At 42.7% G+C, this 26,311-nt stretch overlaps 2 protein-coding genes across 3 annotated transcripts in view; both read left to right on the forward strand.

The window, feature by feature from the left end:
* LOC119264688 (B-cell receptor CD22-like) overlaps positions 1-26,311 on the forward strand; it is a 66,224-nt gene that overhangs the window by 39,238 nt on the left and 675 nt on the right. The window contains exons 4-11 of the mRNA XM_037543315.1: positions 23,417-23,665; positions 23,764-24,021; positions 24,137-24,394; positions 24,508-24,765; positions 24,881-25,138; positions 25,252-25,509; positions 25,673-25,882; positions 25,996-26,253. Coding sequence (XP_037399212.1) covers positions 23,417-23,665; positions 23,764-24,021; positions 24,137-24,394; positions 24,508-24,765; positions 24,881-25,138; positions 25,252-25,509; positions 25,673-25,882; positions 25,996-26,253 — 2,007 coding nt within the window. The remainder of the gene's footprint in view (positions 1-23,416; positions 23,666-23,763; positions 24,022-24,136; positions 24,395-24,507; positions 24,766-24,880; positions 25,139-25,251; positions 25,510-25,672; positions 25,883-25,995; positions 26,254-26,311) is intronic.
* The window catches only part of LOC119264729 (B-cell receptor CD22-like), a 50,460-nt gene continuing 45,502 nt past the window's right edge, over positions 21,354-26,311 (forward strand). For both annotated transcript variants that reach the window (XM_037543468.1, XM_037543469.1), the window contains exon 1: positions 21,354-21,407. The gene's annotated coding sequence lies outside the window, so the exon portion shown is untranslated. The remainder of the gene's footprint in view (positions 21,408-26,311) is intronic.

A 26,311-nucleotide genomic window follows, 5' to 3' on the forward strand; every position in this document is an offset into this window, starting at 1 on the left:
ATAGATATCAAAGATACTAAACCACTTTACAAATACAACTATGATAAATTTTACTATGTCATGTATTTTTAACATCTATACTGAAAATCTTGTATGTTTCACAAAGTTCAGTAGTTCAGTACATAATAAATGAACCAATTATGATGTTTAAAGACCACCGACCAACAATTATGGCAAATAAAGGCCTTTTGATATACTCTGACTTCCTTGCTTTTGTTCCCCTCACTGTAAATAAGACCCAAACTGTATGAGGTCTTGTTAGGCCTAGTTGGCTCAAATGGCATAACAACTCACTGTCATGCACTCAATGCCAGCCACACAAGACAGGGACTCCACATCCCAGAATCCCTTGGAGTCTCACCTGACATCCTACTCCCCACCCCACTCCTGGTGGAGATCTCAGTCTCCTGATTATTGAGGACTCACACCTGCATTAGTATCAGGGGACTCTTAACTTGGGCTGTTTAAGCCCAGACTTGCACCAGCCTTGATGTGAAGTATTGTTCCGCTGAACCTTACTGAGCGTTGATTCTTGTGCCGTTTGCTTTATTGTGCTTTGACTTCCGTATTGGTTTAATGACTTTTGTTTTTTGCCTTATGTTTATTTTGGATACCTTTGCCTCTGCTGTTTGGATTTGTACCTTTTTGACTATATCCTAGACTGTGAGAAGGCGGCGGATCAGGAAGTCTTTAAGAAGGCTATCACTGAACAAGGACAACTCTTGGGCAGACCCCAGCAGGTTTTGGAAAGTGTTACCCACTCCCTGGAATCTTTAACGCATCAACAAGCTGATCAGCAGGCGCAACTCGTTAACACCGTGAAAGAGATGACAACAGTTTCAGTCTGTGAACCTGACAGAATGGACGGAGGCTTCTGCAGTGGCTGAACGCTCTACAATGGTTTTTCTGGTTAGTAAACCCAATAAATTTGAGGGAACCCCAGATAAATGGGTTTTTATTGCAGTGTTCAGCTTTTTTTTCCAGAACTCACCTACTGGGTCAGACCATCTTTTGTGATATCTCGTTTAGTAGATAAAGCCCTAGAATGGGCCACTGCAAGCTGGCCTTCCTTACATCAATTATCTTACTCTCAATTTGTTAAAGAATTTAAAACAGTTTTTCATCACCCCTACGAAGGGAAGATTAGTGGGGAGATATTTTCATAATTAAAACAAGCTAATCGCTCGGTGGTGGACTACATGCTTGAATTTCGCACACTAGCAGCCAGCAGTGGCTGGAATGAGCCCGTGGTGCTTGTGATGTTTCGACAGGCACTCAATGCCGATATCCTAAATGAACTAGCCAGTAAGGATGATGACCTGACACTAGATCAGCTTATCACGTTAGCCATCAAGCTCGATCATCTCCTGAATTCCAGAAGAAAGAAAAGAAGCCTACAATGGCCACGGTACCAGGATCTCAGCCCCCAGTTCTATGGAGGAAACCGAGACCCCAGAACCAATGGTATGCGACTCCAGATTGTCACAGGTGGAAAGGCTTTGCTGAGCCACCCAGCAACTCCGTTTCTATTGTGGTAATTTGATAGCATCCTTTCTGTGACCCCTGCAGAACAGAACAACCAAATTAAAATAAATGATTCAAATTAAGATAAATGACTTCCGGTTCTTTTTCCAAATTGTAAAGGTATTTCATAATAACAGACCAGAGAAAGTAACACTTTATAGATCTCAATACAAGAATTCTCAGTGCAGATGGACAATTTGCTAAAGACTCGGATTTCACATTCTATGCACAGTACACGTCCAAGCTTAATCAAATTTTATCAAATGTATCAATCGCCATGAGGAAGGGATATGATACTCACCACAATATTGATGTTACGTCAAAGATGTTGACAAGCAGTCCTTGCACTGTGTGTGGATGATGGTGGTGGATTTCCGCAGGCGCACACATCCCCCTCCAGCGGTGAACATCCATGGAACGGACATTGAAAGAGTGGACTCCTATAAGTACCTGGGTGTGCACCTTAACTGTAAACTGGACTGGTCAGACAACACAGCTGCACTTTACAGGAAGGGACAGAGCAGACTCTACCTGCTCATGAGATTGAGGTCATTTGGAGTGCAGGGGCCACTCCTGAGGACCTTTTTCGACACAGTGGTGGCATCAGCCATCTTCTATGGAGTGGTCTGCTGGGGCGGCAGCATCTCCACTACAGACAGGAAGAAACTGGACAAACTGATCCGGAGGGCCCGCTCAGTCCTAGGGACTCCTCTAGACCCAGTGCAGGAGTTGGGAGAAAGGAGGATGCTGAACAAGCCAGAATCCATGCTGGAGAACGACTCCCACCCCATGCGTGAGACTCTGGCAGCACTGGGCAGTTCCTTCAGTGACCGGCTCCTTCACCCCAAGTGTGTGAGGGAGCGCTATCGCAGGTCCTTCCTTCCTGCTGCTGGGAGACTGTACAACCAGCACTGCTCCCAGTAGACCACACACACACAAACACACAGAATGTGAACATTCTTCATCGTGCAATATGCTAAGTGCAATACAGATTTCTATGCAACTCTTATTTTATTTTATTATTATCCTTATTTTCCTGTAAATAGTCCAGAGATTTAGCTTTAATTTTTATTATTTATAATGTTGACAATGTTTTTATACTGTTTCCCATTTCTATTACTGAGTGCCTTACTCCTGTTACGCTGCTGCTGCTGTAATACTGTGAATTTCCCTGCTGTGGGACTAATAAAGGATTATCTTATTTTATCTTATCTTGAAATGCCACCAGATGACAACACAGAAATGCATGCTATCATATCAAATGTTCAACAACACAGCAAGAGGCATTCAAAAACCTGCAAAAAGAAAGGGAACAGCAGGCAGATTCTACTTTCAACGTGCCCCGAGTAACAGAATGTTTATCACAAGGTATAAAATGGAGGAAAGTGAAAAGGATAAGAAATCACCAAAGGAAAAGGATTCTGCAAACTATCAACCCTCAAATGAATCCAGATTTAGCAGAGACCTTGCTAAAAAAAAATTAAGATACTCAGACCAACTTTTATCCTGCTGATACTTTGTTTGCTTCCATTGGTATAAAACAAGAAATATTTGAAGCAGCTTATATAAGAATGACAAGAAAAAACTAACTTTTAAAGATAAAACCACATGATGTTTGGGTAAGTCAGCATGATAGAGATCTTAGAAAGGCTTGGAATGCAAATTTAGATATCCAGTTTGTAGTTGATGCATATTCCTGTATTGTCTTCATCATCTACATATCTAAAGCAGAGAGAGAAATGGGACTGCTATTGTCACAATCTCAGAAAGAGGGTGCAGAACAAGCCAATGTTGGTGCTAAGCAAGCTTTACGCAAACTTGGCAGTGTTTTTCTGCATAATTGTGAAGTTTCAGCTCAGGAAAGTGTTTATCGCCTTACTAATATGAAGCTGAAAGAAGGATCTTGGAAAAATGCAGTTTGTCCCAACTAGTAATGCAATTAGGATGAGTCTTCCACTCAATGTGATACAAAAGAGAGCTGGAGGTGTTGTTGACAGTCAGAATATCTGGATGACCAGCATCACTGATATGGGCTCAGATATGTCCAGAAAGTGAACATGAACGTTTAGAATGTGTTGCCAGCAAAACTGATAAATCTAAAGAAATTGAACAAACACAGTGATGTTCTACCAGATCTGCTACCACAAGAAACACAAAGTACAAGATATTCCTCATTGTATCTCAAAGCAAGAAGCAATGGCTTTACTTCGTTCACTGAAGGAAAACCAATCTCTGATCTTTTAGAAAATTCCTCATTGGTGTTTCTAAAAGATGTGTGGTGAGAGTCCTGAGCCATTTTACGTGTTTATATCAGTAGCCAAGTCTTTGTAGATAAAACCAATAGATTGAGTCACGTCGCATTTTCTCTCAGTTGTCAGATAATCCTGATGAGACGTGTTATTAACCACTCCAACTGGTTTTAGCTTTCTCTCTCTTTGCTTCTTTTTCACCTTTCCAGCGCGAAATGTGGGCAGGCAAGTTGGGCGCACCTATACATTTGCATTCATTATAGTCGCTGGACTGTCTAGACACACTAGGTAAGGGGCAAGTGCCACTCGCTGTTTTGGAACCGGAGTAGATTTATGGTTAGGCAGGTTAGATTTGTTCTTTTTTACTTAATTTCTTTGGCACCGTCCACCGCCCACCTTTGTGGCTGGTTGGACTCTATTAGTGATAGTTTTTCCATATTGAATGCTTTGTTATTCTTTGTCTTTTTTTATTTATATTTAGTTTGATTTAGTTTACCTGTTCTCATAAATGATGTTCCTGTTATGTGCAGTTACCAGTGGGAAGCAAACATCACTGTTGATGCAAACATCCCTATTGTGTGCTGGTGCCCTTCCCTCCATTCCTGCTTTACATGCCATGCCATGTTATTTTGTTACGCCTCCTCCCCCTACATCTGAGGGGAACGTAACACATGGGTGTTACGGGTGTTATGGCTTACAACATTGGTGCAGCAACAATCCACTCTTCCTTCTCCATCGGAACAGATGTAAAGCTGCCCCGTCAACCACTGTGAAATGAAAAATTCACTGAGAACCAAGTTGACCAATCTCCAGATATTAATTATTGATGAAATGTCAATGGTTGATAATAAACTCCTTGCTTATGTTCATGGCAGATGGATCAGACTAACTGGAGATTATTCTGATTTGGGAAAGTTTTCAATAATTGCAGTTGGAGACCATCAGCTTGATCCTGTAATAGGAAACCCTCTGTTTGCAGAGCTTGTTGGTGTGAATTTGTAGCAGAACTCTGGTAGAACTGACTGATATAATAAGACAAAGACACTGCCTTGGCACAGTTACTCAGTCGGTTAGGAAAACGGAAAAAAAAAACAAATGCAATGCTAGAACAAGATATGAACATGCTGAAAGAATGTGAAACAGATGGAGAGAACAGTGCTAACTTGTTGTATAAAACACTGACGTTACTGTTTTTCAGGCAAAGGATTTTGAAAGAGTTGCTAAAACTTGTTGGCTGGAAGAAAAAGATGCGCATCATGCCAATGTTCGCAACACATGACTGACGCAAGCTTTGCATGTAGGTGTCAATGCATGTGTGATGTTGCTTTAAAACACCTTCAGGTGGACTTGCAGAGAAGCAATATTTTGACATTATGCTCAGATGAAATCCAAAGTACTAACTTGTGCATTTCAAGGCTGTGATTTTAAGACTAACATATATTCAACTTTTTCCTCTCATCGAAGCAGAAAACATAACTCATACTCAATTCATGATTTTAAAACTACAATCCTTGATCCTGTAAGTAGTGCTGCTTCTTGAGGACGACTGTACTCCTGAGTGCTTGGTTGAAGAATCAGAAGACTTATCCAAAGTCATTTTGGATAAACTTGGTCAACTCTTCCTAAAATTGGAAAGCATTTTTAATGTGTTGAGATCGTTGAATAGCTTCAGTGCTTATCAGGTTCTGAATCAAGTCCAGTCATAAAAGAAGTCAAAGTCCACATTAACAAAGTATGATTGTGGTGTTGAGAATTCTGATTTCAGATTTGGTGAAAGACCTTTGCAACGTAAATCCTCCAAGTTCAGCTCTTGGAGCAGATGGACCTTTCAACACTTGTTAAAAGAGAAGCCAGTTCTTTAAGGAACAGTTCTCTGTTGTAGAACCAATTGAATACATTCTTGACAAAGAGAACATACCAATACATTTCATTATGTGCATGGGGCCAATTCATTGGCTGGATTTATTGAGAACTTCACAGGATCACACATCTGTAGATTTTTGTCTTGGAGAGCGCTCTCAGTTCCAGATAAAAGAGGTGTGTTTCATCTTAGGACTAAAGAGGAGCATAACTTGCATGTTCAGACAGCACTGGGAAATCCTTCACAAAACACAGTGCGATGGAGTTAAAAGGCAGTGTGCCATTACTGAGAAACTGGATTATTTTCATGTTACATCTGGCTACCCTCCAGATGCTTTGCATGGCCTTCTGGAAGGAGTTGTTCCTGTAGAATTGGCACTGTGTTTAGATACCTTAATTAAGAACAAATAGTTCTCTTTAGTTGAACATAATTATATCAAGGAGTTCTCATATAAATGGAGTGATGAGACAAATTGTCCACACGACGTTCCACTTAACTTTGCTTCTCGAAGAACTGTTGTAGGCAATGCACATGAAAACTGGTGTCTACTTTGTCTGCTTCCTTTAATAACAGGAGAAACTGTACCAAAGGTAAGAACCATCTAAGATGAAGTTAATGACCCTGAAAGATATTGTTGAACTTGTGATGTCACCAGTCCACACAGAGGAGAGCATTTCATTTCTTGATGTTAAGAGCTCTGAACACCGGCACAGATTTTTAGGTTTCCCTCCAGTAGAAACTGCTTCCCAAACATCATTTTCTAGAGCACTACCCACAGCTCATTAAAGAGTTTGGACTCATTATAGCCCTCTGGACAATAAGGTTTGAAGCTAAACATAATTTCTTTAAGAAGACTGTCAGACAAACAAGTTATTTTCAGAATATTTTGTTGTCCCTGGCTAATAAGTATCAACTTATGATCGCATACCATCTCCATGATTCAAATGTAAATCATGCCTTCTCTCTCTGTGACTGCACTGTCCAGAATAGATTTGGGTGTTTTAAAAGGAGTCAGTCCTCCATAAATTCCCAAATAATACAACTTTATTTTTTGCCAATAAAGTGTGCTTTTTTTTGGCATGGACTACTCTGCTGGAATGATGGTAGCTTATGGTTCAACTAGAGGGCTACCTGACATTGCTGAGATACTTCACACGCTGGTTGTTTGTGACAAACTGTCCTTCATTGTTAAGGTACAAAATTCCTGGTACAGTGAACATCTTAGGAGCTATGAATTGGAGTCCACACACAACATACTAGTTCTTGAGCAACGTGAGCTGAGTGATGTGCACCCTTTGGCTACTTACTTTGTTTCAGGAAAGCTGATGGTTACATTAAAGCATCCCATTTGCTCATCACACTAGGTATCACACGAGGAGGAAAGGGTCAGTGTGGGAATATGTTGACTAGTGGAAACTCTTGAGTCTTTATTTCATAGTGTTTTCTATTCACAGGGATAACTACTAGCAATTACTGGATCAGCCAAGTAGCAGTCTGTATACATCAGGGCTAAACCATTCCAAACTTTTTACTTTTACTACATTGTCTTTAACCATCTTATAGAACAACTTGTTTTCTTGATCCAGTTCACAGGTTTTTTTTCTTCTCAAAGCACTTAAAACTTGACCTTTCCATCTCCTAACTATGTCTTGTAATACGTTTTTTTCTCTGAGGTCAGAATGTTAGTATTTTTATGTTGTAACACCAGCTGTTGATTTCATCTCGACCATGACTTATGCCCTAGATTTTATCAAATTCATTCTGATTAGCCATCCTGTTTCTGAAGTCTTCGTAGTCATTTTTTGTAACTAAATCAAAGCCTTAAAATGTTTGTAATTGGTATAGGACAAGTTCATTTATAATTTTTTCGTTGTCGTCTCTTCCTCTCTTTCATACCCAAGGGCATGTCCTAGTCGTTTAAACTGCATGTCATTCTAGAGGATCACGATATTTGCACTCATGGTGCCTTTAGGCATTCCAAGTACAGTTGAGGAACTTGTGTCAAATGTTTGAGACACCTTTTCCCTTAAAGGAGATTTTTGCCTTCAATATAAATATCCCCTCTCCATGGATCACCACCTTATCGTGGTGGAGGGGTTTGCGTGCTTGAATGATCCTAGGAGCTATGTTGTCTGGAGCAAAAGCTCCTGGTAGGGTCTCCCATGGCAAACTGGTCCTAGGTGACAGGTCAGACAAAGTGTGATCCATAATAACCCCTATGAGAAGATGTCACGGCCGAATTTAAAAGAATGGGCGACAAAACCCTTTTTCCAATTAAAATAAATTTGTATACACCTTGGGGATCAGTGGAGTCGACAGTAATTACTCGGTAGAGGATAGAGTGTACAGTCTTTATTTAAAAATACCATAAACCACAAATTTTAAATAAAAAACAACTCCCATTCAGACCCCGAATATTGATTTAAAAAAATGGGGAGGAAGCAGTCCACAGTCAATCGGGGATCCAATCGGCGTCACCACTAGGAAAACAATAACAAAAAGACAAACAAACGAGGGATCGAATTACAACGATTTAAAAACAGCTAAAAAGCCTAAACCTAAAGGTTTGTAATCTAGCCAGAAACATCTTAGGGGACGGTTTTATATATATATGCACACACACACACACACACACTCTCTTCCACTAGCACTGGCAAATAAAATCCATTACACCACCCAACACACCGGTACCACCCCACATTCAAATTTCACACATTAAGGGAAAAAAAAACAAAAAAACCCCCACACTAATCAGAAAAATAAATATCAGGATTAAATTTAACCAGCAACCAGATAAATAAAACCAAATTCTCTAGGACTAATTTCTGTACTTGTGGTTTAAAAACCAACTATACTTAAAAAGCTTCCTACAAATAAAACAAAAACTGGTGATGAGCAGAAGGGTAAAAATAGTTCGTAGTTTGGGGACAGCACACTTAACTCTGGGAAGGGTAAGCGTTCTCACCCTTCCTTCTCTCCCACACGCCTTCAGATAATGCCACGAACGTCGGGTCTCTCGGATTCCCTCCACACCTGCCTGCAGCACCACGCAGATTCAAAAAGAACCAAGTCCACCTTCCCGGCCAACAGATCAAATCGGCAGTCCCTCGCTTCGCTCCACTTCCGGCCCGAGCAGCACAGTAAATTTGTCCAGTCAATAACGTCACTCTGCTCTTTCAGTGTCCAGATCTAGCATGCCTTGTCCCACGTTCTTCTCGTCGCTCGCCCTCTGCTCTAGTTGAGTCTCCATCTCCCTTAAATGAGGACGTGCAGTCGTCGAAATTAGAGCGATCACAGCTGTCGCTTGTTTTGGTCCCACTAATCACTCTCCGGGCAGTTTCGGCAAACCAAAAGTGCCCTTTAAACAGACATTGCCCCTTTTTTTTTTTTTTTTTTGACAATTCGCCTGTCACTCGTGACATCCTCCCCCACCAATGGGTTCTAGTCCCGAGAACCCCAACTCAAGAAGCCCAAGGACTACAATTTTCCCTTATGACATTTCCCTTCAACATACCTTACAATAGGCCACGGATCTCTTTATAAAGGGTAGGGGGGACTGGTCTATGCCTTTCCCGAATGGGTGGGGCATCACCAGTGGGAATACAGTGCTTAACAACATCTGTACAGCCATAATCTTCATCATGGGATGCAAACAGATGCTGCCACTTGGCCAAAAACTGTTGTAATTTGCGTTGCTGGTCCTCATCTAGCCCGTTGCCCTGCAAAGTCTCACCCTTTAGCCATTCAGGCAACTCATCCCCTAAGGGGCTTACCTCTGAACCCACCTGAACAATGCCTGCTTCCGCACCCCCTACTTGAAAGTTAACCACCATATATCCAATATACGGGATATCAAGCCCATTGGCTGCCCTTAGGGTCAGCCACGGTATCCTCTCAGACCCACCCAGCTCTTTGTCCTGAAACAGTTCTTTACAGAGACTCTCTGCAAACATAGTAACCTGGGAGCCAGTGTCAACTAAACATTTTACATCTACACCATCCACCTTTACATCAACAAGAGGGCATACACCGGCCATAGCAGGTTGGGAGCTACGAGGGCCTTTAGGGGGCAATCCGGACACTTGACCCACAGTAGCCGGAGAAACTAAAAATCCTCTGGGGAGGCACGTGCGGCTGGGCAATTCCTACGAATATGACCCACCCCATCACAACGGCTACAGATTGGCCTACCCTGAGGATCCCACGCAAACCTGTTAACAGGCGTAGCAGCGGTCCGTGGATTTCTCCACCTACCTTCTGACCGGGCAGCTTCTTGGGGAGGTCGTTGATTACCACAAAACTTATCTATAAGGGTCTTTGATAACTGGGACATCTGATCTTTAACTTCCCTCATAATTTCGTTACGAAACTCCACCTTCCAGTCACTTACTGGCTGTGAGGGCTGGGATCCAACATTAGCAAACATGCATGCAGAGGACTCCCAGTGTTCCTGACATTCCTGCTCTAAGGCTAACGCCTCAGTCTTCACTACCTCAAAAGTCAAAGTGGGAGTGTGCCGCACTTGTTTTCCGAGCTCCTGACAGACGGGACCATCCCGTAACCCCAAAATAAACTGGTCACGTAATAATATATCTCCATCCTCTAAGCCCATTTCATCCCGGCTTTTCAACCTATGAAACAACTCCCTGAGACGCAAAGCAAATGACCTAAGAGACTGTCTAGGTGCCTGCTTACAATTAAAAAACTCTGCCCTCAAAGCAGCAATTGGCGTGTTATCTCCATATAGCGCAGTTAACAACTCAAACACTTTCTTTGGGGTGTCCCTGTCCTCTTCTTCAAGGGCTAGAACCTCCCGCCTTGCATCTCCATCTAAAACCCCATTAAAAACTGGACTTGGTACTGCTCACTTAACCTTTGAACGCTTAGCATATATTTCATCTGAGCTTTCCATTCCCCCAATTTCACTGTGCCCACACCATCAAACTTTGGCATCCAAGGTCCCCCCATAAAAAATGGCATCATTAAAGGCCCTGTGGCCTGAGGATCCCCACCAGGCATACTGTCAACCCACTGCTCAACCCAAGGTATAAATCCTGCCGACTACGCCACTTTTGTCACGGCCGAATTTAAAAGAATGGGCGACAAAACCCTTTTTCCAATTAAAATAAATTTGTATACACCTTGGGGATCAGTGGAGTCGACAGTAATTACTCGGTAGAGGATAGAGTGTACAGTCTTTATTTAAAAATACCATAAACCACAAATTTTAAATAAAAAACAACTCCCATTCAGACCCCGAATATTGATTTAAAAAAATGGGGAGGAAGCAGTCCACAGTCAATCGGGGATCCAATCAGCGTCACCACTAGGAAAACAATAACAAAAAGACAAACAAACGAGGGATCGAATTACAACGATTTAAAAACAGCTAAAAAGCCTAAACCTAAAGGTTTGTAATCTAGCCAGAAACATCTTAGGGGACGGTTTTATATATATATATGCACACACACACTCTCTTCCACTAGCACTGGCAAATAAAATCCATTACACCACCCAACACACCGGTACCACCCCACATTCAAATTTCACACATTAAGGGAAAAAAAAAACAAAAAAACCCCCACACTAATCAGAAAAATAAATATCAGGATTAAATTTAACCAGCAACCAGATAAATAAAACCAAATTCTCTAGGACTAATTTCTGTACTTGTGGTTTAAAAACCAACTATACTTAAAAAGCTTCCTACAAATAAAACAAACTGGTGATGAGCAGAAGGGTAAAAATAGTTCGTAGTTTGGGGACAGCACACTTAACTCTGGGAAGGGTGAGCGTTCTCACCCTTCCTTCTCTCCCACACGCCTTCAGATAATGCCACGAACGTCGGGTCTCTCGGATTCCCTCCACACCTGCCTGCAGCGCCATGCAGATTCAAAAAGAACCAAGTCCACCTTCCCGGCCAACAGATCAAATCGGCAGTCCCTCGCTTCGCTCCACTTCCGGCCCGAGCAGCACAGTAAATTTGTCCAGTCAATACCGTCACTCTGCTCTTTCAGTATCCAGATCTAGCATGCCTTGTCCCACATTCTTCTCGTCGCTCGCCCTCTGCTCTAGTTGAGTCTCCATCTCCCTTAAATGAGGACGTGCAGTCGTCGAAATTAGAGCGATCACAGCTGTCGCTTGTTTTGGTCCCACTAATCACTCTCCGGGCAGTTTCGGCAAACCAAAAGTCCCCTTTAAACAGACATCGTCCCTTTTTTTTTTTTTTGACAATTCGCCTGTCACTCGTGACAAAGACAAGAACAGGATTTGTGTATCCTGCCAAGAACAGGGTTACCGGGGCCCCACACTGGAGCCAGGCCTGGGGGAGGGGCTCGCCAGCGAGCGTCTGGTGGCCGGGCATTTACTCATGAGTTACATGAGTCCCCCCTCCCATCGACCCAGCACCAATGGGAGGGGAAGTAGTAGGGGTTCGGTGCTTTGTGGATCGGGCAGTGTCCGAAGGCATGGGCCTTGGCGTTCTGATCCTCAGTTGCTGAAACTGGCTTTTGGAACGTTACCTCACTGGCGGGGAAGGAGCCTGAGTTGGTGCGCGAGGTTGAGAGATACCGGCTAGATATAGTCGGGCTCACCTCAACACACAGCTTGGGCTCTGGGTCCAATCTCCTTGAGAGGGGCTGGATTTTTTCTTTTCTGGAGTTGCCCATGGTGAGAGGCGGCAGGCAGGTGTGGGCTTTCTCATAGCCCCTTGATTCGATGCCTGTATGTTGGGGTTTTCTCCGGTGGACGAGAGGGTAGCTTCCCTATGCCTTCGGGTTGGGGAACGGGTCCTGACTGCTGTCTGTGCTTATGCACCAAACAGCAGTTCAGAGTACCGAGCCTTCCTAGAGTCCTTGGGAAGGGTGCTTGAAAGTGCTCCTCCTGGAGACTCTATTTTCCTACTGGGGGACTTCAATGCTCACATGGGCAATGACAGTGAGACCTGGAGGGGTGTGATTGGGAGGAATGGCCTCTCTGATCTGAACCCGAGTGGTGTTCAGTTTTTGGACTTCTGTGCAAACAACAGTTTGTCCATCACGAACACCATGTTTGAACACAAGGATGTCCATAAGTGCACATGGCACCAGGACACCCTAGGCCGCAGTTCAATGATTGACTTTGTAGTCATGTCATCGAACTTGCAGCCATGTGTTTTGGACACTCGGGTAAAGAGAAGAGCTGAGCTGTCAACTGATCACCACCTGGTGGTGAGTTGGATCAGATGGTGGGGGAAGATGCCGGTCAGACCAGGTAAGCCCAAACGTATAGTGAGGGTTTGCTGGGAACGTCTGGCAGAAGAACCTGTCAGATTGATCTTCAACTCACACCTCCGTCAGAACGTTGACCAGATATCAGGGGAGGTGGAGAACATTGACTCAGAATGGGCCATCTTCCATTCCTCCATTGTTGAAGCGGCTGACTGTAGCTGTGGCCGTAAGGTAGTTGGTGCTTGTCAGGGCGGTAATCCTCGAACCCGGTGGTGGACACCCCAGGTGAGAGATGCTGTCAAGCTGAAGAATGAGTCCTACCGGGCATGGTTGGCCTGTGGGACACCAGAGGCAGCTGGCAGGTATCGACAGGCCAAGCGATCTTTGGCTTCTGTCGTCGCCAAGGCAAAAACCCGTGTATGGGAGGAGTTGGTGAGGCCTTGGAAAGTGACTTTAAGTCGGCTCCGAAAAGATTCTGGCAAACTGTCAGGCGACTCAGAAGGGGAAAGCAGTGTGCCACTAGCACTGTATACAGTGGAGATCGTGTGCTGCTGATTTTGACTGAAGACGTCATTGGGCGGTGGAAGGAATACTTTGAGGACCTTCTCAATCCCACCGACACGTTCTCCAGTGAGGAGGCTGAGTCTGGGGACATGGGAATAGGCTTGTCCATTACTGAGGCCGAAGTCGCTAAGGTAGTTAAGAAGCTCCTTGGTGGCAAGGCTCCAGGGGTGGATAAGATCCCCCCTGAGTTCCTCAAGGCTCTGGATGTTGTGGGGCTGTCTTGGCTGACACACATTTTCAACATTGCGTGGACATCGGGGGCGGTGCCCCTGGATTGGCAGACTGGGGTGGTGGTGCCTCTTTTTAAAAAGGGTGACCGGAGGGTGTGTTCCAACTACAGGGGAATCACACTCCTCAGCCTCCCTGGTAAGTTCTATGCAGGGGTACTGGAGAAGAGAGTCCGGCTTATAGTCAAACCTCGGAGCAGTGTGGGTTCCGCCCTGGTTGTGGAACACTGGACTAACTCTTCACCCTCTCCAGGATTCTGGAGGGTTCATGGGAGTTTGCCCAACCAGTCCACATGTGCTTTGTGGATTTGGAGAAGGCATTCAACTGTGTTCCCCGGGGTATTCTGTGGGAGGTGCTTCAGCAGTACGGGGTACATGGCTCTTTGCTACAAGCCATTCAGGCCCTATACAAACAAAGCAGGAGTTTGGTTTGCATGGCCAGCAGTAAGTCAGACTCATTCCCAGTGAGAGTTGGACTCCGTCAGGGCTGCCCTTTGTCACAGATTCTAACGAAAATCGCAAATACAAGTGGCCGAAATGAGTTTCCTGCGCAGGGTGTCTGGACTCTCCCTTAGAGATAGGGTGAGAAGTTCGGTCATCCTAGAGGAGCCAATTGAGGTGGTTCAGGCACCTTGTTAGGATGCCTCCTGGATGCCTCCCTTGGGAGGTGTCACAGGCAAGTCCACCTGGGAAGAGACCCCGAGGAAGACCCAGGACATGCTGGCGTGACTATATCGCCCAGCTGGCCTGGGAGCGCCTCGGAATCCCCCCCAGGGAGCTAGTGGAAGGGGCTGGGGAAAGGGAGGTCTGGGCCTCATTGCTTAGGATGCTGCCCCTGCGACCCGAACCCCAAAGAAGCGGAAGATGATGGATGGATGGATAGGTGGATTAGATGTTTTTCCAACCCCAATCTCCATTTCCCTCCAACTATCTGTGTTGTGTGTGTATGTTTTTTAACTTCAGCTGTGTTTAAAGTTATGCAAATCTTTTCTTAGTGACCTTTTTTGTGGCTGTGGCTTACTGGGAACTTTTTTTTTCTGCAGAAGTATTAAATTTCCTTTATTTCCTTAAAAACATCGCAGTTAATTGATTTTTGTGAGTAAAACTAATGAAATTTAAGATGTCAGAAAGTGTAAAAATAACGCTGAAGGTCCCTGAAGCTCTACAGAAGACCTTTTGAGGTGCTGTAGATGTGTAGATGAGGCCTAGATTGTGAAGCAGGGAAGATTTCTATAGATTTAATTTTTACTTTTTTGTCATTACAAATCTCCACCACTAGAGGGCAGAAAGAAATTGAATATGAATAAAACACTACAAAAAAAAAAAAAAAAAAAAAAAAAAAAAAAAGTCTTGTTCTGTGTCGTGTTTTTAGTAAATATCATTATTGATTTGTGTCAGCACTGGACACAATGTCAGTGAATGATCCTGGATTTGTTAAAGGATGGCAGGGAGTACAAAGAAAGGATGTTAAATACATTTATAGAGGCATTGGATTGTGAATTTGGCAGGTTTGGGTTGAGGTGACCCAGAGCCAGGCTCAAACACCAATGTACTGATCGATGGCCTGTGGAGTTGCCGGTATGCCACTGGGAAGCATAGGCAACCATGGGTAAAACACAGAATGGGAAATAAGAATGTCAAACAAAGAGACGCTGAATACAGTTCAAATAGTCGCTCAACGAGAAACTTGAAATAAAAGATCAGGAGAAAACAAACAACACTTCCACTGTAATTATGAAGGGAAGAGTTTCACTTATTCACTCTTAGTGGAGCATGTCTTGGAACCATTTGTAAATCAAGCCTTCCTGTACTTACTGATATTTTTGAGTAGTTTAGGGGCAATTTCTCTCTTTTTTTTTCCTTCCCACCCAGGTTAAGTATCATACCAGTCACCCCTCTACAAAGGTGTGACAAAAAGTTGCTGTTTGCCACAGCCTTAAGTAGAGGAGTCCACAGGTGTATCAAGTTGGTCCTAATCAGCCCCAGGGCTTCTGGGAATTGGAGTTCCCTGAAGTTATGTTACATTTACAGCATTTGGCAGACACTCTTATCCAGAGTGACTTACAATTTGATCATTTTACACAGGCAGGCCAAGGTGGTGTTAGGAGTCTTGCCCAAGGACCCTTATTGGTATAGTGTAGGGTGTTTGCCCAGGTGGGGATTGAACCCTAGTCTACAGCGTGGAAGGCAGAGGTGTTAACCACTACACTACCCAAACATGTCAGTTTGCTACTGTCGCCCTCTCCCGGCGGCTGGCAGTGAAGGCTGGGCACCTTGCTGCGGTCACCTTCTCCTGGACCCCTACAAGATTTAATGTCTGCTAAACTGCTAAATATCTTGGAAAAAACTTCACTTCGGCACAACTTCACTGTCCAACAAGTAACTTAAGTTAAACCAGCAACACTTGATGACTGAACATGTTCCATCATTTAATTGAAAGATTTCAGCCCAAAGGCCTTCATCAGGGCTGCGGAGAATAATGATTATTTTGTTGTTTACATACATAAAGAACAAGAAGCTTAATTTAGAAACAACAATAAAATGGCTGAAACACCCTTCTTCAAACCAGAGCAAAGAAAGTTAGAGTCACCCAATAGGCAGGTTACACATCTGCAATGAACAACATTCAGCTCTTAACTAATTCCAAATAAAAGAAAGGAAAACTTATCAGACAACACCGACGTCTTTACATTAGTCTCAGAACATGATACAAGCTACAACTTTAAATGAAGTCATCACATTCAGATTCAACAGTGATTCATATGCTGCCACCACCATGCTTCACTGTAGGGATGGTATTGGCCTGGACCTTCAATGCTGCATTGAAATGTTTTTGCACCATTCCCCAGATCTGTGCCTCAATACAATCCTGTCTCAGAGGTCTACAGACAATTCCTTGGACTTCATGGCTTGGTTTGTGCTCTGACATGTACTGTCCACTATGGGACCATATACAGACGTGTGTGCCTTTCCACATCGTGCCCAATCAACTGGATTTACCACAGGCGGTCTCCAATTGTAATGGTGGGGAGAGATGATGAGACAGATGCATATGGGAGAAAAGTGAGATTTATTGAGGGCAAATCAATAATCAGAGTCGAGACGGTCCAGGGTCAGAGAACCAACACAGAGAGCAGGAGGGACAGACATGACAAAAAATGAACGCAGGGATAAACAAACAATTCAAACACCACAGAATACTTCAAACGAATCAAAGAAACACCAGCACTGGGCTAGGAAAAACACAGGGCTCAAATACAAACAGGGATAACGAGGGTTCACATGACACAGGTGGAAAACAGGTGGGAATAATCAAGGGCGGAGTCAAGAAACAAGGGGCAGAACCGGGAGGAAACAAAACAGAGAACCACATGGACATGTAAACAAACGCACATGAAAGACTGGGAGGGACCAGTCGCAACACCAGTCAAGTTGTGAAAACAACTGAAGGATGATCAGTGGAAACAGGAGGCACCTGAGCTCAATTTTGAGTGTCATGACAAAGGCTGTGAATACTTATGTACATGTGATATTTTAATTAATTATTTTTAATAAATTCCCCGCGACCCTGACAGAGAAGCGGCTTAGAAAATGGATGGATGGATTTTTAATAAATTTGCAAAACGTTCAGACAAACTTTTTTCACTTTGCCATTATGAGGTACTCTGTGTAGAATTTTGAGGGAAAAATGAATTTAATCAATTTTGGAATAAGCCTGTAACATAACAAAATGTGGAAAAAGTGCAGCACTGTGAAAACTTTCCAGATATGCTGTACATCAACAACCTGCTTACATAAAAGTAAAAGGTTAAAAAAAATTAAAACGAAATTTTTACTTTTTTTTTTTTTTTTTAACAAGTATTTTTTATAGGAGTGGGGTTTTTTCACGTTTTAGTCCTCTGTGTTGTTTTATCTCTACTGAATGTGTGTGACTGCATTAGAACATTAACACAGTTTAAGGACTTAATTTCACATAGCAGATAAAACAGCACCCTCTTCCTGTTAACTCACCAACTGCAGACAGACAGTCCAGAGACCAGTGATGACGTCAAGCCCTACTGTCTCTTAAAGTGACAGTACAGACACTGAACAGACTCCTGAATGGAGGAACTGGTAAAAGAGGAACAGAGATCAGATGTGAGGGAGAAGAGAGGCTGTATGTACCTACTGTGAATAACTGCTTTGTATGAATAACCTCATTTTTCTTTAGATCTGTGGTGTAATGAAGCTTCAGCAGTCAGTTTTTACAGACGGACACAGCAGAGTAAATGTTTTGGTTTTGAAATATTACGAATTCTATTATATTGACGTGGATTATAAGCAGCTTTATCTACCTCTTTCTTAAGGAAATGCATCAGGTTACTGGACAAATTCTGGACAAATGATGAAGCTGAAGTTGATACTTGTGTTTGGTCTGTCTTTTGTCCATCTGAGGTCTCATCTAATTAACTTCACTCGGGCTTATATAGTGATGATGAGATGTCCCCATGCAGGACATCGTATACCTGTGTTGAAGAGGGTATCATTGATTCTATGATGTGTTCAGATCAGTCACTGTGTTCTTCAGATGATCTGATGGTGTTTATTATATCAGCTGGGTAACACTGTACTGAGATCAGCTCTGACAAACATACCAGTGATACCAGACAGACTGATACCAGACAAACATACCAGTTAACTTCATGTCTTGCTGCAGCTAAGAAAGTCACATGCATCCTGTAAGAGGAAACATCATTTAAATGAAGCTGGCCATTTCTGTTCAGAGCAGCAGTTTAAAGTTAAACGTGTTAACCACATGTTTAACATCTCTGTTCTGTCCACTTATCATTTGCCTGTTGGAGATGAGAGACAATGTAGGCCCATGCATTTATAACATGTAGATATATAAAGTTTAGAGTGTGTAAATGTGTTTAGGTTGATGAAAATTAATTATATCTCCACTTTCAGGTTTCAATAAAACTTGAAAATGAATCAACGATTTTCAGCTGTTTTTTTTTTTAGTCTCATTTCTCTCTTATTGGGGAAGCCTGAAGTACATTTCAGTGCACAACATGCAAAACAGATCATATTAAAAGAAAAACACAGTGCAAATCCAAAGTAAGCCCTGTACCAGAAAAGTCTAAAAACCAGCAAGTCATAACAAAGCAACAGCGTGAGGCAAATATCAAAGTCAAAAATGAAGCACAGGTCAAATGCAAGGCAATAACGAACAAGAGATAAGATTCAGTGTGCAGAACAAACAGTGATGATACTTTGCAAAGACCCTGTGCTGAAGCCTCGGTTTATATTCAAGGAACATCAAGGAACAAGTGCAAGTCATCAGACATCAGGAGAGTCACGTGCAAATGATAGAGTCCTGTGTCAGGCGAGGGAGTGAGGGATTCTGGGAATTGCAGTCAGAAGCGGCAAGGTTGGCTATAGTTCCAGCTGAGCTGGAAGCAGGTGTGGCACTTCAGAACTGTGGTGTAATGTGTATATTGTACTACAAGCACATCACCCACTACCAACAGATGAGCAGGGTGGTCACAACCAGCCACACCACACTACCTGATGAGCTAAATGAGTTTTATGCTCACTTTGAGGCCCTCAACCCTGGCCGACCGAGAGACACTATGGCCACACGAAACACATCACTCACTGTGACATCAGTGGATGTGTGCAGGACCAGCAGCCAGCCCAGACAACATCCCCGGGCGTGCACTCAGGGTTTGCTCATCAGAACTAGCTGATGTGTGTGGACATATTCAATCTCTCCCTTGCTTAAGCTTTTGTACCATCCTGCTTCAAGACCACCACCATCGTACCCCTCCCAATGAAAAGCGTTGTGACTTGGCTATACCCGTTGCACTCAATCACCCAATTGTGATTAAGTGCTTCAAGACAGTAGTCATGACTCACATACAGGAGATCGTTCCAAACATTATAGAAGCTCTCCAGTTTGCATACCATCATCTACAGATGACGCAGTGAACACTACCCTTCACACAGCCCTCACACACCTGTAGGGCAAGGACACATATGTCAGAATGCTCTACATCGACTACAGCTCAGCATTTAACACGGTCATCCCACACAAACTCTCAGAAAAGCTCCTCACCCTCGGACTGACACCTGCCCTCTGTAACTGGTTGCTGAACTTTCTAACAGACAGACCCGAGTCAGTCAGAGTCGGCAGCTTCACATCCAGCACAAGCTCAGCACAGGGGTCCCACAGGGCTGTGTGCTGAGCCCCCTTCTGTACATGCTCTTCACTTATGGCTGCGTGGCCTCCAGGAACAACACCAGCATCATCAAGTTTGCTTATGATGCTACAGTCATTGGACTGATCACTGGTGGGGATGAAACAGCTCAAGGAAGGAGGTGGCTGAGCTGGTGGCCTGGTGTCATAGGGACAATCTTTCCTTGAATGCAGACAAGACCAAGGAAATGATTGTTGATCCAAGGAGGAAGCGGGAGCTGCACACACCCCTGTACATTGGTGAGACTGAGGTAGAAAGGGTGAAAACCTTCAAATTCCTCGGCATCCACATCAGTGAGGATCTCACGTGGTCTCACAACACACACCTCATCCTCAGGTCTGGTATGGAAACTGCACTGCTCAGGACAGGAAGGCTCTCCAGCGTGTGATAAAAACTGCACAGTCCATCTCAGGAGCAGCCTTCCCCTCACTACAGGACACTTATCACGCCAGGGTCATCAGGAGGGCCCACAACATCATCAGGGACAGTACACACCCCCAGCACAAGCTCTTCACACTCCTACCTTCAGGCAGATGCTAAAGGAGTGTGAAGTCCAGGACGAGGATGAACAGCTGCTCTACATACTTACACATCCGCACGTGTAACTTTCATTTTCTTTCAACTTTGCACATACTGTGCTTTTTTACTATAGTTTTTAGTGTTATTCTTATCTTCGATTTTGTATTTGTTTTCTCTTCTCTTAAGATTATATTTGGTGAATGGAGGAACAGCAACCTAAGAATTTCATTGTACGGTGTAACTGCCCTTTCCGCTGTACATATGACAATAAAACACTTGAATCAAGTGAAAATATATGACTTTGACATATTAAAGATTCTGTTCTATTTCTGTTGTTAATGAACAGGTTTGTTAGTATTTACAGGGTGAAAAGTGAAATATATCAAGTTACAGTGACGCCTAGACAAAAGTTTACTCTTTATTGCTGAAGTAAACAGTTTGGTAACTTGATCCCTCATCATTCGTCTCATTTAAATCTTAATTTATGTTAATGTAGTGATTACGTGGCCATAAAGACGGGTTCTGAGATTCTGCCCCAGCCTACAGTGCATGACCAAGTTAAGAGGGTGAGTTCGCAATGATACTAGAACATGCAGTAGATCAGTCACTGTGTTCTTCAGATGATCTGATGGTGTTTATTCTATCAGCTGGGTAACACTGTACTGAGATCAGCTCTGATAAACACACCAGTGATCATTACTGCTTCATACAGTAGCAGGAGGAGAGGAGGAGCTGGTCCTACATCAGTTCATGTCTAATTTAAATAACTGTAATACTAGACGTGAAAAACTGACGTCAAAGTTTCAGTGAGAGAAAATTCAGACAGTGCTGAAGTTTAAGATACAGATCTCTGGCTGCAGCTCAGAAGGTCACGTGTACCCAATTAGAGGAAGATGTATATTAATAACACAGCTTATAGCTAAATGTGTTAACAGCATCTAGTTCATGATCTCAGTGCTGACTCTGTTCTTACCATTTACCGTCTGGACGCTGGAGACGAGCCTCGTTACTGAACGGTAAGACTTTCTCTTTAATTCAGAAGATTTTCATAGTTTTGAGAAAGATTCTGTTCACATTTGGTTGTTTCTGTTTAGACTAATATTCTCCTGTTGCAATTTCAACAAACATTTGGGATTGTTTTTGGGGAAAGCATGGAGGACATTCTGTATGTTCACATGATACTCAAGAAAAAGCAAATACATGGTAAATAAAATGCATATCTAGTCCTGTTATTGCCTGAGGAATAAAATGTGATGCACTAAATCTGCACTGTGGGTGAAGAATAGCTCTAAATACAGAAGGTGATCCATGTTGCTCAGTATAGACCTTCCCTTGTGAAGAACCTGCTGGTCACAAATACTCAGAAATGTCTCTTTCATCGCTGTTCTCATTGTACAATGAGCCTTTGCTCTTCACAGTCAGGTTACTATAACGCTGAGTTATGAAAAAACATTAAGAAATGTTGAAATAAAACACAGACTTCATTACAATATAAACATTTAGATTTTTTACGTTTTAAGGACTTTTTATCAAGATCTGGAAATGTTTCATGTAACTGCCATTACTTTATAAATACCCTCCAGGCTGCTGTGATGAGATCATTGAGAACGGCTCCTCCTCTTCCTCTGGTCTTTCTGCTCATGACTGCTGGTGAGTCAGTGTTTGTTGTGGTTTGTGGTTTCTCTCAGAATCAGCTCAGTGGTGTAGAGTAGCTGCTGGAGTTGGAGAGGAGAGAAGTGAAGCTGTAAGCTACAGTAACTCTGACTGTCTTATGGGCTCCAGACTCTGTAATCAGCTCTTTCATGCATCATATGTTTCAGGAGCTTTTGGAACAGAGTGGAGTGTGAAGTACAACCAACAGGAAATCTGTGCTTTAAATGGATCCACAGTGTTTATGAACGGAACTTTTACTCACCCAGAAGGTCTCACAGTGACAAAGAGTTTCTGGACTATAGACCCAGTTCCAGGGGTGGAGCCGACTGATCTGAGTAAAGACCCAGATTATTCAGGCAGAGTCGAGTTTTTCACTGATGATCAGAAACACTTCTCCCTCAAACTGAGTGATGTGATGAAGAAGGATGAACATCAGTTCTGCTTCAGAATCAAAACAAATGTAGAAAAAGAAAAATGGACAGGTGTTCCTGGAGTTCAGCTCAGAGTTCCAGGTGAGTTAATCATCCCATGGTCCAGCTATAAGCCACAGCTTTGGATTCAGAGTCATGTTTATTCATGACTGCTCTGAATATTCATGTTGTTTTATCATCACTGATTTTATTTATCTGCTCTAATGATGTTCAGCTTCTGTTCTGATTCACTCCTACATAATTTTATCTGGTCTTACTCCTCATTCAGTTCATCTGCTCAGTTTCTTTCTGACCTTTGGTTTAGATGATGTTTCTAATTCTAATAATAACCTTAACGTCAACACAAAACCTAATCCTAACCCTCAAACATTTTTGACTTGTTACTGAGAGTTTATGTTGTTTAATCTAAAAAATCCCACTCAAAATAAAGTATCTTTTGACCTTATCTAAGTCATGACCTTATCATGGAACATATTAATGATTTATATTACTGTCTTACTATTTACCTTTTGATTTAAAGAACTTTCCTTAAGTTATGAACATTAAGAGCAATTATTCAGCAAAGGTTATAAATAACACACACACATTGTCAGTGTTGGACCAAAACCTGGTGTTTCAAAACAAGGAAAGAACTTTCTAAACTTTTCAAAATCTATTTCTGTTTTTTTTTTGAGGGGTAATTGTGATGATGCATATTGCAAATTATGTGTGAATGAGGTCCTCAGTGTTTCTGTGCACTGAAGCTAATTTATGAGCTGCACCCAAATCACTGCTTGTTTTGATGTACAACAGTTTCCTGAATCAGAAGCAGAGAAGATCAAACATCACTCAGTTTAGTTTCATCTGCTATGGTTTCTACACTCATTGCTGAATTTCATGAATGAGGTTCACTGACTTTACAGATTTTCCCTTCTAATCTGATGGTCCTCTTATTGTCTTAGAGCTCCATGTAGAAGCTCCTGAAGAAGTGACCGAGGGACAAACAGCAGATCTGACATGTAAGACCACCTGCAGTCTGACTGACCCAAAATTCATCTGGTACAAAAATGGACGTCCTTTAACCACAAAGACCATCAAGAACAACCAGCTCCACCTGCAGAAGGTCAGCAGTGAGGATGCAGGCAGTTATAGCTGTGCTATAGGAGGATCTCAAGACCTCCGCTCTACTGCTCATAGCCTCAGAGTCAGACGTGAGTTTAATGGATTTTTGCCTTTTTGAGGAGTTGATATGACTAATATTTATAAAGTACTGCTGCCCTCAATTGAATCATACCATGCATTTCTCTAGATCCTCCAAAGAACATCTCAGTGTCCATCAGTCCCTCTGGTGAAATAATGGAGGGCACTTCATTGAATCTGACCTGCAGCAGTGATGGAAACCCACCTGTGAAGAACTACACCTGGTTTAAGGGATCAGCATCAGTAGGAGAAGGAAAAACCTACAGCATTCCCAACATCAGATCTGAGGACAGTGGAGAATACGCATGCCAGAGTCGGAATGATCATGGAGAAGGAAACTCCACTGCTGTGAAGATTAATGTTAAGTGTAAGTGCTTCCACTGTCCTCAACTCCTTAAGTAATTAAATCTAAAATATTCATGAGCTTAGATTTGACTTTGTTTATTCGTTTATTTATTTTATTTTATTTTTTTCTGTTGTAGATCCTCCAAAGAACGTCTCAGTGTCCATCAGTCCCTCTGCTGAAATAGTGGAGGGCACTTCAGTGAATCTGACCTGCAGCAGTGATGGAAACCCACCTGTGAAGAACTACACCTGGTTTAAGGGATCCGCATCAGTAGGAGAAGGAAAAACCTACAGCATTCCCAAAATCAGATCTGAGGACAGTGGAGAATACACATGCCAGATTGGGAATGATCATGGAGAGGGAAACTCCACTGCTGTGCAGATTAATGTTAAGTGTAAGTGCTTCCACTCTCCTCAACTCCTTAACTAATTAAATCTAAAACATTCATGAGCTAAGATTTGATTTTGTTTATTCGTTTATTTATTTATTTATTTTTTTCTGTTGTAGATCCTCCAAAGAACGTCTCTATGTCCATCAGTCCCTCTGGTGAAATAATGGAGGGCACTTCATTGAATCTGACCTGCAGCAGTGATGGAAACCCACCTGTGAAGAACTACACCTGGTTTAAGGGATCAGCATCAGTAGGAGAAGGAAAAACCTACAGCATTCCCAACATCAGATCTGAGGACAGTGGAGAATACGCATGCCAGAGTCGGAATGATCATGGAGAAGGAAACTCCACTGCTGTGAAGATTAATGTTAAGTGTAAGTGCTTCCACTGTCCTCAACTCCTTAAGTAATTAAATCTAAAATATTCATGAGCTTAGATTTGACTTTGTTTATTCGTTTATTTATTTTATTTTATTTTTTTCTGTTGTAGATCCTCCAAAGAACGTCTCAGTGTCCATCAGTCCCTCTGCTGAAATAGTGGAGGGCACTTCAGTGAATCTGACCTGCAGCAGTGATGGAAACCCACCTGTGAAGAACTACACCTGGTTTAAGGGATCCGCATCAGTAGGAGAAGGAAAAACCTACAGCATTCCCAAAATCAGATCTGAGGACAGTGGAGAATACACATGCCAGATTGGGAATGATCATGGAGAGGGAAACTCCACTGCTGTGCAGATTAATGTTAAGTGTAAGTGCTTCCACTCTCCTCAACTCCTTAACTAATTAAATCTAAAACATTCATGAGCTAAGATTTGATTTTGTTTATTCGTTTATTTATTTATTTATTTTTTTCTGTTGTAGATCCTCCAAAGAACGTCTCTATGTCCATGAGTCCCTCTGGTGAAATAGTGGAGGGCACTTCAGTGAATCTGACCTGCAGCAGTGATGGAAACCCACCTGTGAAGAACTACACCTGGTTTAAGGGATCAGCATCAGTAGGAGAAGGAAAAACCTACAGCATTCCCAACATCAGATCTGAGGACAGTGGAGAATATGCATGCCAGAGTCGGAATGATCATGGAGAAGGAAACTCCACTGCTGTGAAGATTAATGTTAAGTGTAAGTGCTTCCACTGTCCTCAACTCCTTAAGTAATTAAATCTAAAATATTCATGAGCTTAGATGTTACTTTGTTTATTCGTTTATTTATTTTATTTTATTTTTTTCTGTTGTAGATCCTCCAAAGAACGTCTCAGTGTCCATCAGTCCCTCTGCTGAAATAGTGGAGGGCACTTCAGTGAATCTGACCTGCAGCAGTGATGGAAACCCACCTGTGAAGAACTACACCTGGTTTAAGGGATCCGCATCAGTAGGAGAAGGAAAAACCTACAGCATTCCCAAAATCAGATCTGAGGACAGTGGAGAATACACATGCCAGATTGGGAATGATCATGGAGAGGGAAACTCCACTGCTGTGCAGATTAATGTTAAGTGTAAGTGCTTCCACTCTCCTCAACTCCTTAACTAATTAAATCTAAAACATTCATGAGCTTAGATTTTACTTTGTTTATTCGTTTATTTATTTATTTTTTTTTTTCTGTTGTAGATCCTCCAAAGAACGTCTCTATGTCCATGAGTCCCTCTGGTGAAATAGTGGAGGGCACTTCAGTGAATCTGACCTGCAGCAGTGATGGAAACCCACCTGTGAAGAACTACACCTGGTTTAAGGGATCAACACCAGTAGGAGAAGGAAAAACCTACAGCATTCCCAACATCAGATCTGTGGACAGTGGAGAATACACATGCGAGAGTCAGAATGATCATGGAGAGGGAAACTCCACTGCTGTGCAGATTAATGTTAAGTGTAAGTGCTTCCACTGTCCTCAACTCCTTAACTAATTAAATCTAAAATATTCATGAGC

The sequence above is a fragment of the Pygocentrus nattereri genome, chromosome 12, assembly GCF_015220715.1.
Source record: "Pygocentrus nattereri isolate fPygNat1 chromosome 12, fPygNat1.pri, whole genome shotgun sequence".
Taxonomy (NCBI): Eukaryota; Metazoa; Chordata; class Actinopteri; order Characiformes; family Serrasalmidae; genus Pygocentrus; species Pygocentrus nattereri.